Source organism: Dromiciops gliroides, chromosome 4, assembly GCF_019393635.1.
Source record: "Dromiciops gliroides isolate mDroGli1 chromosome 4, mDroGli1.pri, whole genome shotgun sequence".
Taxonomy (NCBI): Eukaryota; Metazoa; Chordata; class Mammalia; order Microbiotheria; family Microbiotheriidae; genus Dromiciops; species Dromiciops gliroides.
In genome coordinates, this window is record NC_057864.1 from 169,394,794 (window position 1) to 169,405,227 (window position 10,434).

The window sequence follows — 10,434 nt, forward strand, 5'->3', positions numbered from 1 at the left end:
CTTCCTTCCTTCCTTCCTTCCTTCCTTCCTTCCTTCCTTCCTTCCTTCCTTCCTTCCTTCCTTCCTTCCTTCCTTCCTTCCTTCCTCTCCCTTTCCTTCCTTCATCCATATGACCATGAATGCATGGAACTCTTGGTTAGCTCTCTGCTTTATTTATTCTTTCTTGAGCTTTGCTGAATGCATACTGGAGATGGAATGGACAAAGTTATAACCTTGTGAGTATCAAAGTCAAAAGAGCCACCAGAGACTCCCCCAACTCGATTCCACAGCAAAGTCAGCCTGTGGCCATGGCAGCCAATTTTTCTGAGGAGTGTGACCTGCTTGACCCAGACCAGCAGTGGATTAACTGGGCGCTTGAGACACCATGTCCTGTAAGCAAGGAAGTGGCTCTTTCATCTGCTATACCACACACAGAAGTGGGGCAAATTCTTTATAGTAACCACTTTAGTTTCTGGACCCACTCTCCCAGGAACCATGAGGATGTTTAAAGGAGACAGTGTACCCTGGTTGGTGAAACAGGATTTGTTTATAGTTTGGTCCATGCTACATTTACTCAGTAAATATCCTTTTATAAAAGCTAACTGATGAACTTATGTACATTGGTTAATTGATGCTGAAAATCCATTTAGTTGAAAATTATACTGGGGTGATCAACAGTATTAGAAAGATACTCCCAATTCCTCAGGGTCACCCTTAGAATCTTAAGGGGGGATTATAGTAGTGGAGCTCTGGAAATTAACTTGCCAATGGAAGTTGGGGTTAGGAGAGTGAACCCAGAAATAATGTGTTTATATATGTGTGTGTGTGTGTATATTTATATATATGCACACACACACATATAATAGCTCATTTTCCAGGCTGCTGGTGAACCCCATTTTGGGGCTCAGCTTCCTTATCTCAATGATATGGAAAGTAGAGTTTTTGTCTGCTTGGAAAAAGTAGCAAAAGGACTCATCTTAGAGCCTTTGGAGATATGGTTTTGGCTCCAGGGCACATTGGGAGCCTTTTTTTTTTTGGCAGGACTTCAACCAATGAGATTGGGGTATGCAAACAACTTTAACTTTAATAACTTATCAAGATTGGTTGGAGTGCTTCTGATGTCACAATTGGCAGGCTTTTCTCATTCCTCCCTTGTTTCCTTTCACAGTATAGGGTAAATGGGATTGGACTGAGGAAGGGGTTCATTCTAACAACCTTTCTTAATTTCCGTTCTCTCCCCAGCTTGTTGCCTTGAACCAGTTGGTGATGAAAATAATATGGACCCCTTATACCACCCAGATTTTATTTACAGACCCACATCTTCCCTGGGTTGTCCCAAGTCATGGCCCAGTTAGTGATGAAAACAAGGGAGACCCTATGCCCATGAAGGTGAATACCTTGCAAAGAAAGAAAATGATCTAGACTAGTGTACAGTCAGAAGACTTTTCCCTACCAGAGACTCTTTCCCTTTGTCCTTCCCTATAATCTGACTTGAAGAACCTTTTATAGAAAAGAGACAGGAGTGCAAAGGGACCTAGAGCAGTTTAATTAGGTCTAGTTTCAGGGGCTGGAAGACTCCTCCACTTTCAGATCATCTCAATTTCTTTTTTAGTGAGGCAATTGGGGTTGACTTGCCCAGGGTCACACAGGTAGTAAGTGTTAAGTGTCTGAGGTCGGATTTGAACCCAGGTACTCCTGACTCCAGGGCCGGTGCTCTATCCACTGCGCCACATAGCTGCCCCAGATCATCTCAATTTTGCTGTTCAGTGCTGACTTCCAATGTCCATTTCATATGGCTAATGCATATGCTAGTGATCGTGGACTCTACTAAGAGCCATCCTTCCCCATTGGAGCCTCAGTTTCTTCATCTTTACGACAGGGAGAATAGAGCTTCTGGCTGCATGGGAGACTTAGTAAAAATGACCTACATCAAAGCTTCTAGGGATGTGTCTTGGCATCCAGAGAATATCAGAAGCTTCTCCCCTCAGGCTTTGACCAATGAAGTTGGGGCATGCAAATAGGATGAATGCCTAGACCACATCAAGATTGGCTAAGAGTGAGCCTGATGTCACAATTGGCAGGTTCTTTCAATCCTCCCCTAGTGTAGAATAAAGAGAATGGACTACCAGAAGGCATTCATTCTGACTGACTTGCCTTAATTTCTCTTCTTTCCTCAGTTTGTTTCTTGGTCACTCTCTAACCGTGGACCAGCTGGTGAAGAAAAGAACATGGATCCCTTCTACCAGACAAGCCCCATTTATGTGAAGGTGAATACCCTGCAAGGGAAGAAAATGGTGGAGAGCGGTCTGCAGTCGGGAGACTTTTCCCTGCCCGAGTCCCTGTCCCCATGTCTCCCCTCACAACCGGATATGGAGAACCTGCTGCAAAAAGTGACTGGGGTCCAGAGGGACCTGGAGGATTTCAAACAGGAGACCCTGCAGGCCATCCACCGACTGGAAGATGCCTACTGTGAGATGAGCAGGGTTCTGGCCGAGCAGGAAGAGCAGGCAGTGAGGGTGAAACAGCGACTGCGGGAGGAGGAGGACCGGGGCATCGTGCGCAATAAGGTCCTCACCTTCCTGCTCCCTAGGGAGAAGCAGCTGCGGGAGCACTGCAGATGGCTAGAGCATATGTTGTTGAAGGGCGGATGCTATGAGGGACAGAGAGCTGCAAAGAAGATCTCAGGGAACTGACCTGTCAGGAGATCCCGAGTGGCCGAGCTATACTTATGAACTGGGAGCTTTACTGGGAAACCCCAAGCAAACAACCCCTCTCCCCCCAAACAAGAACAATTTCAAACTCGAATCCGACTTCTTCCCCTGCCCCATCTTCCTGGAGCTTCTACCTGGAACAGCAAGAGTACCTCGTCCAGTCAAGCTTGGGGGGGAAGATGCAGAATAATATTAACAGTTAACTGTGATTCTTATCTCATTCTTACCAGGGAAAGATGGAACCATAGACATGAACTTTCTAAATAATTTATTTACACCCCCCCCCTTAAAAACAGGAATACTTATTTTTAACCATTTGGGAAGTTCTTTCTTCTCAAATGAGTCACATGCTCTCTTATATTGACTTTGTTTCAGTCCTTAGGGAGGACCTGTGGGTCCTCCCCCATTGCTGATAGCAACCCCCTTTGTACCTTGGTAGGCAGTGGTCAAAAAGCTGCTACAGCTGAAAAATTAATCTCCCTCCTGTGAACTTGGTGATGAACCTCTCCAAATTATCACCATTTCATTCCTTCAAGGACCTTTGGGACCATCACTATTGTAGATAGCAACCCTCTGATACCTTGATAGGTAGTCACTGGAAGAGTTACTGTGGCTGAAAAAAATTCATCCTGCCCTGGCCAACTTGGTGAATAACCTCTCTAAATGTATGCTTAGTCCTGGACAACAAGCCTCCAGTTAGTTGTTAACTCCATATTGAAAACCTTTCTCATTTGGAAAAATCTGCCAAGTGTTGGCAGAGTCTTCAGGACTCAGGGTCCCTTCCATAACACAGTGAGGCTTAGGAGGAGAGTCTTAGTGTTATTTAAGCCTTTTCCTGACAGCCCAGGGAATCAATGTAAGGCTTTCAGAGCCTGCTGAAGTATGTATATCTATGTTTACAGATATACATACACACATACATACTCATATATGGAGAAGTGTGTATACAGAGAAATATATACCTCCATACATGTGCATATTTATAGAAATATCTAGGATATCCATATATGTATATGTGTACATATACACATATACCTATATATACATACATACATATACACACACACACAGATGACCATGAGGAACAGTCTCAGAGTGTGGCCTCCATTGTCCTTAATCCAAGGGCAGTACACAGTGGGGGGTGACTTCAGACATGGAACAGTGTTCACACTATGTGAAGGCCTGACGCCCTCCAGGGTTGAAGTTTATTTAGAGGTTTAGACAAAGTGACAACATGACATTAAAAGAAGATGCCCCATCATCCAGAGTGGAAGGTAATGGGATAATATGGGCCACTGAGATGAGAACATGTTCTGAACTGCCCAATAAGAAATGAAGAATGATGGGTCCAGGACTCAGGAAACTTACCACTAACTGGGTCATGGAAGAGAGAGGCTGGGGTGGAGGGGGATGCTGGATTTGAACTTGGAAGATGAGTCTTCCTGACTCCAGGCCCAGCACACTATCCACTGTGCAGCAGTCTTTAATTATTTGAAAGGCTGACATATTAAAGATGGAGTGAACCATCAATGAATGGAAGCTCTACAGAGGTAGCTTTTAATCATAAGATTATAAATCTAGAAAGTGAAGGGGTCTGGGAGGTCATCTAGCCCAACCCCCTTACAGAGAAGTGAATTGCCCCAAATCGCACAGGTAATAAGTGATAGAGCAGGGATTTAAACGCAGTTCTTCCACCTTTGGGCAACTAGGTGGTGCAATGGATAAAACACTCATATTGGAATCAGGAGGACTCATCTTCCTGAGTTCAAATCTGGCCTCAGACACTTATTAGCTGTGTGATCCTGGACAAGTCACTTATCCCTGTTTGCCTCAGTTTCCTCATCTATAAAATGAGCTGGAGAAGAAAATGGCAAACCACTTCAGTATCTTTGCCAAGAAAATCCCCAAAATGGAGTCAAGAAGAGTTGGGTATGACTGTAACTATTCAACAACAAACTTTCACCTTCAAGTCCATTTCTCTTTCTTCCTTTTTAATATTTAATATTTTCTTTTTTGTTATGAACTTAACAATCATCAAGAAACAAACATTTCCTTAAAAAGAACAAAGCAGAGAATTGTACATGAAACATGAATCTCATTAAGTACAGTTGTTTAAAACTGCATGTTCAACTTAATGTGGTAGTAACAAACTTGCCCTGTCTGACTGTCCCTCTTGGCTGGCTGGCTGCTTGGTGCTTCAGGCTCCGAATTAAAATGAAATAAGATACTAGTTGATCTATTGGCTAACAGAGTGAGGTTTATCTAATTATTTATTTATTTGTTTGTTTGTTTATTTATTTATTTATTTTAGTGAGGCAGTTGGGGTTAAGTGACTTGCCCAGGGTCACACAGCTAGTTAAGTGTTAAGTGTCTGAGGCTGGAGTTGAACTCAGGTACTCCTGACTCCAGGGCCGGTGCTCTATCCACTGCGCCATCTAGCTGCCCTGAGGTTTATTTAGCTATAGTATAAGAAAAGATTTCTTAATAAAGATACAGCATAGGGGCAGCTAGGTGGCGCAGTGGATAGAGCACTGGCCCTAGACTCAGGAGTACCTGAGTTCAAATCCGACCTCAGACACTTAACACTTACTAGCTGTGTGACCCTGGGCAAGTCACTTAACCCCAATTGCCTCATTAAAAAAAAGATACAGCACTTAAATTGGGGAGACATCTTCCACCCCCCAATCCCCACAGTCTGGTCAACTGAGTTATGGCTAGTGATTTGCTAGGTCAAGGGATATCATCCAAGTTTGAAGAGTCAGAGTGCATATAGGCCAGCCTCTTTTAGGCCCTTAGGTGTCCAGGAAGCCAGGTTTACTCCCATGAACTAACCAAATCCTGGAAATAGCTAACTTTTAAGGAAAAACTAGCAGCCTTCATGGGGCAGAGTCTTGGGAAAAACTAGGTCTTGACCCCATTATGGGGTCTCTACCACAGTCCATTTCTAAACTATTTTTTTCTGGGGAGTTAAAAATATTATTTTAATGCTCCTTTAAAATAAATCTCTATTACTACTCCTTTCCCCATAACCAACCCCCCTTTATATAGAAGTGCTCCTTTATAATAAGACTAGACAAACAAAATAATTTAGCACATTGGCCATGTCTCATTCTGCACTTCTTGTCCATCACCTTTCTTTCTGGAAGTGAGGTCACACTTCCCTGTTAGTCTCCTTAAGTCAAAATGGTAAGCATATTTCTCAAAATTCTGAAATCTTTCCTTCCTTCCTTCCTTCCTTCCTTCCTTCCTTCCTTCCTTCCTTCCTTCCTTCCTTCCTTCTCTCCCTCCCTCTCTCTCCCTCTCTCTCCTTCCCTTCTTTCTTTCTGAGTTCCTCATTCTACTTTTACAATTTTTTGTCTCTTTCCCAGTTGTCAGTTGTTACTACACACTGTATGCCCTCTGTCCATGTCCTTACCTCCTTCTTTTCTCTGTCTTTCTCATTTTTTCATTTTTCATTTCTTTTTTTTTCAATTAACAAGTCTATTTTTCTCCCTCCTACCTTCCTCCCAATTGAAAAAAAATCTTACAATTAATATGCATAGTCAAGCAAAACGTATTTCACCATTGGCCATGCTTTTTGTTTTTAAAATCTCAATCTGTACCCTGAGTCAGGTGGTAGGTAGTGTGTTTCATCATGAATCCTCTGGAATCATGGTTGGTCATTGTGTTGATTGGAGTTCTTAAGTCCCTTAAAGTTGCTGTCCTGCACATTATTGTGATCATGTACATTTTTCTTCTGTGTCTATTCCTTTCACTCTTTATCACTTCTTATAAGTTTTCCCAGGTGTGAGGAGAATGTGGGTGAGGAGGTACCAAAAAGGAACATAAGTGCTCAAAAGATTGTGAATCAGGCAGTCTATTACTCCCAAGCATGCAAGCACACAAGCACGCAGCTTCCCCTGCCCTAGAGTCCCATTGGTGCATGGTGGTGGCTCAGGCAGACTAATAGGATGTATACCCTGATTGACAATCTGGATCTCCGGGTTTCTGCCCTTATATATCCGATTGTTGTTGCTGGGCACAACATTTGACCTCCTTGGGCAATATGTCTTGACTTCTACAAGTCAAGACATCACCCTGTGATGACATTGGTTCTCTTTAAAAGTGAAAAAAATAACAATGACTACCTACTAGTAAACAAAGGGTATGTCCCAATTAGTGACTTTTGGGGCATAGCTCCAAAATGCTTTCCAGAATATTTGGACCAATTCACAGCTCCACCAGAAGTACATTAATGTGCCTGTCCTCCCACAACCCCTCCTACAATTTCTGTTTTCATCTTTTGTCTTCTTTGCCAAATCTGATGGCTATGATTGCTTTTCCCAAGATGTTAGAGTGATACTTGAATTGTAAGCTAAGGTGTTTGTATTTTATGCATTAGGCAGTCAGGCGCCATCTAAGGCTTTGGAGAAGGGAAGTAGTGTTGTCATTATAGCTGTGCATTAGCAATATTTCTTTGGCAGTTGCATAAAGCAACAATTAGAAAGAGAAAAGACTACAGGCACAGAAGACCAATCAGGAAGTTATTCCAGGAGGGAATGACTGAAGATCTGAACTAGATGTGAGAGGAGTTTTGGTGGCAGAATCAACAGGACTTGGAAGTATATAGGGAATGGGGGTGGAAGATAGGAAAGATGCAAAGACGTAGCCAAATTAGGTCAGGTGGAGATATCCAGCAGGCAACTGAAAATGTAGGACTGCAATACAAGTCCAAGAGAGTGTAGGAACGCTCAGTGATAGGAGAGATAGAATTGACCTTCTAACCACCATTGAGTTTTCTAAGATTGATGATTTTTAAAACATTGAAGGATGAATGAAGAAGCTACTGGAGAGTCTCCTGTGTAGGTGGCCTTTTAAAATAGAATAGACACCTATCTGTCTAGGTTAGATTAAATACAATCCTGCTCTGAGATTGGGGAAAAGACAGATTGACCTCTCAAGTTGCTTTCCTACTGGAGGATTCCAAGTTTCAACTTCACTTTATTCTTGTGATTTTAGATGATTGGAAAATGCAATAGAAAAATATACCACTGTCTCAGAGAGTGTTAGAAGTGGAGAGACCAAGATATCATTTAGCCAAACGCTTAATTTTATAGATGAGGAAAATAAGCTCAGAATGGGAAGTAACATTCCTAACATCACTCAACTATTTACTAGGATGGTGGGGGCTAGAACTTAGTGGAATATCCTTTTCACTTGGCAACACTGCCTCTCATAGGACCTGTGGGTGATTCAGCAAATACTTATTGAGTACCTATTGCCATGGCACTGTGCTAAGGGTTAGAGGGGATACAAAGATAAACAAGATTCTGCCTTCAAGGAGCTTATGATCCAGTAGGAGAGATGATGTATATATGAATAGCTATAGTTCAAGGCAGAATATGGTAAGTTCATTGAGAAACATAAAAAATACTATGTGGAAAGAGAAAGTGGTCTCATTTGATTTGAGAAATCAGGGAAGGCTTCATGGAAGAGGTATTATTTGAATTGAATCTTGAGGATTTCATTAGTGGAGACAAAGGAGTAAAGGCAAAGAGGAAGGGAGGCTGTTGTTGTTTGCCCTTCATTTTCAAAGAGGACCAAAGACATCACAGGATGATGTCTTGACTTGAGCATGAATTGAATTGAAGTGAAGTGGAGTTGTACAAAGTTGTCAGCCTCACTCTCTCTTCAGGAATCATTGAAGTCTAGTGGTAAGATAAAAGTCACAATGACTAGCAATGACCTGGAATAAGGTCTGACCAAGTTTCAGATGCCTTCCCAGCCATTGGAACAAATTGCTCTCATTTGCCCATTGCACTGGAGTTGTGCCCATTCACAAGCTTGGGATAGACGTCCCACTAATTCATCAACAGGTTTGAAGCCTGGAAGTTACCCTCAGCCTGGTTGAGTCCATTTACCAAGATGATTTTACAGGGGTGGCTGCTGTGCATACTACAGATTCTTGGAGCCACAGGTGAGAATTAGGTAATAAGTGGGAAGGCACAGATATATTCAGGGAGCAGTGAACAGTCCTGCTTGTCTGGAACATGGAGAAGTGGGAGATGACTGGAGAGGCAAGATCAGACTATATATTGTGAAGATCTTTGAGCACTAAGCCCAGGATTTTGAAGTTTTTTCTCCATTCAACTTCCTGCACTCTCCCCACCATGGCCCTTCTCATTGATGATTGTTACCCCCCTGGAAACAGGCTCAGCTTTGCCTCTCCCTGCTCTGATGAACTTTTGGCCTTATCTTGACAAGGCTCAAGCCCTCCTTGCAACTTACTGGGGCCTTCCCTCCACCCTCCTGCATGGGTATCCTCATGATCTCCTTCTCAGCAACCCCTTCTGTGTTGTCTTCCCCCATTAGAATGTAAGCTCCTTGAGGAGTGGCTGTCTCATTTGCTTGTATTTGTGTTGTTGAAAGCACAATATCTGACACATAGTAAGCACTTATTTATGCTCTCTGTCAGTCTGTCTGTCTGTCCATCTATCCACCTGTCTGTCTACCTCTAGGTATCTGTCTCTATCCATGTGTATCTCTATCACTCTAGATAATGGGAGCCCATTGAAGGTGGGTGTTACAATCAGACTTGTGTTTTAGGAAGATTAATATGGTAGTGGTAAGTGGGGCGAATTAGACGGGTGGGCCACAGGTAGATGTGGAAAGACCACTTAGAACAGTGGTGTCACACTGAAATAGAAATGGGGCAGAGAATACATCTACAAAGATCCTTGTGGGCCACATATTGACTTAGCTTTAATGTTATCTATATTTCGTTGTATTTTTATTTATTTTGTTAAGTATTTCCCAATTACATTTTAATTTGGTTCTGCCATACTTGGGAATGCTGTGGACAATTGTGCCCATAGGATGGTTCACACCTCTGATTTAGAAGGCTTTTGTAGGTGAAGAGGTCATGAGAGCTTAAGCTAGTACAATGGCCCTGAGAGTGGAAACAAAGGGATGCTAGAGATATCATGGAAGTAGCATTTACCAGGTGGGTGAAGAGTGAAAATACTTAAGAGAATCTGGGTTGGAATCTTGGCTCTTCCACTTGTTCCCTCTTGAACTTTCAGAGAATAACAATTTCTCTGGGCCTCAATTTCTTCATCAAAGTAAAATGAGGGGGGCAGCTAGGTGGCGCAGTGGATAGAGCACCGGCCCTGGAGTCAGGAGTACCTGAGTTCAAATCCGGCCTCAGACACTTAACACTTACTAGCTGTGTGACCCTGGGCAAGTCACTTAACCCCAATTGCCTCACTAAAAAAAAAAAAAAAAGTAAAATGAGGGGGTTAGACCAGGAAATCTTTACGGTCCCTTCCAGATCTAAGTCTGATCTATGCTCAGATGAGTCAACATTGACTCCAAGATTCTGAGTGGGGAGTGGCTGGGAAAAAGAATGGAAGCATCACCAACCAATATAGAAAAGTCAGGAGGATAAAGAACTAGGTAGACCCCAAAGAAAAGATAGGGGAAGAACCCTAACCCCTTCCCTGATTTCTTTGCAGAAGTGTGTGTGGGGGGGTGTTCATGGGTGTGCAACATTGCATAGAGAATCATATTTCTTCAATGTTTTTGTTAGTCTTAATGATTTTTTCACTTTTTTTCTTTAAAAAAAAAAAACCCTTTTGGGGCAGCTAGGTGGTCCAGTGGATAGAGTACCTGCCCTGGATTCAGGAGAAGCTGAGTTCAAATGCAGCCTTGGAAACTTGTCGCTTACTAGCTGTGTGACCCTGGGTAAGTCACTTAACCCTCATTG

General features: G+C 42.7%; 1 protein-coding gene across 1 annotated transcript; it reads left to right on the plus strand.

Annotated features, from left to right (window-relative positions):
* The first annotated feature begins 2,198 nt into the window (after nt 1-2,198).
* Nucleotides 2,199-2,672, plus strand: CCDC182 (coiled-coil domain containing 182). Its single transcript, XM_044000086.1, has one exon. The coding sequence runs from the start codon at nt 2,208-2,210 to the stop codon at nt 2,670-2,672; it is 465 nt and encodes a 154-aa protein (XP_043856021.1). The 5' UTR covers nt 2,199-2,207.
* Nucleotides 2,673-10,434: the final 7,762 nt, after the last annotated feature.

Coding starts and splice junctions, on each gene's coding strand:
- CCDC182 (XM_044000086.1), top strand. CDS start 2,208: ATGGATCCCTTCTACCAGACAAGCCCCATTTATGTGAAGGTGAATACC.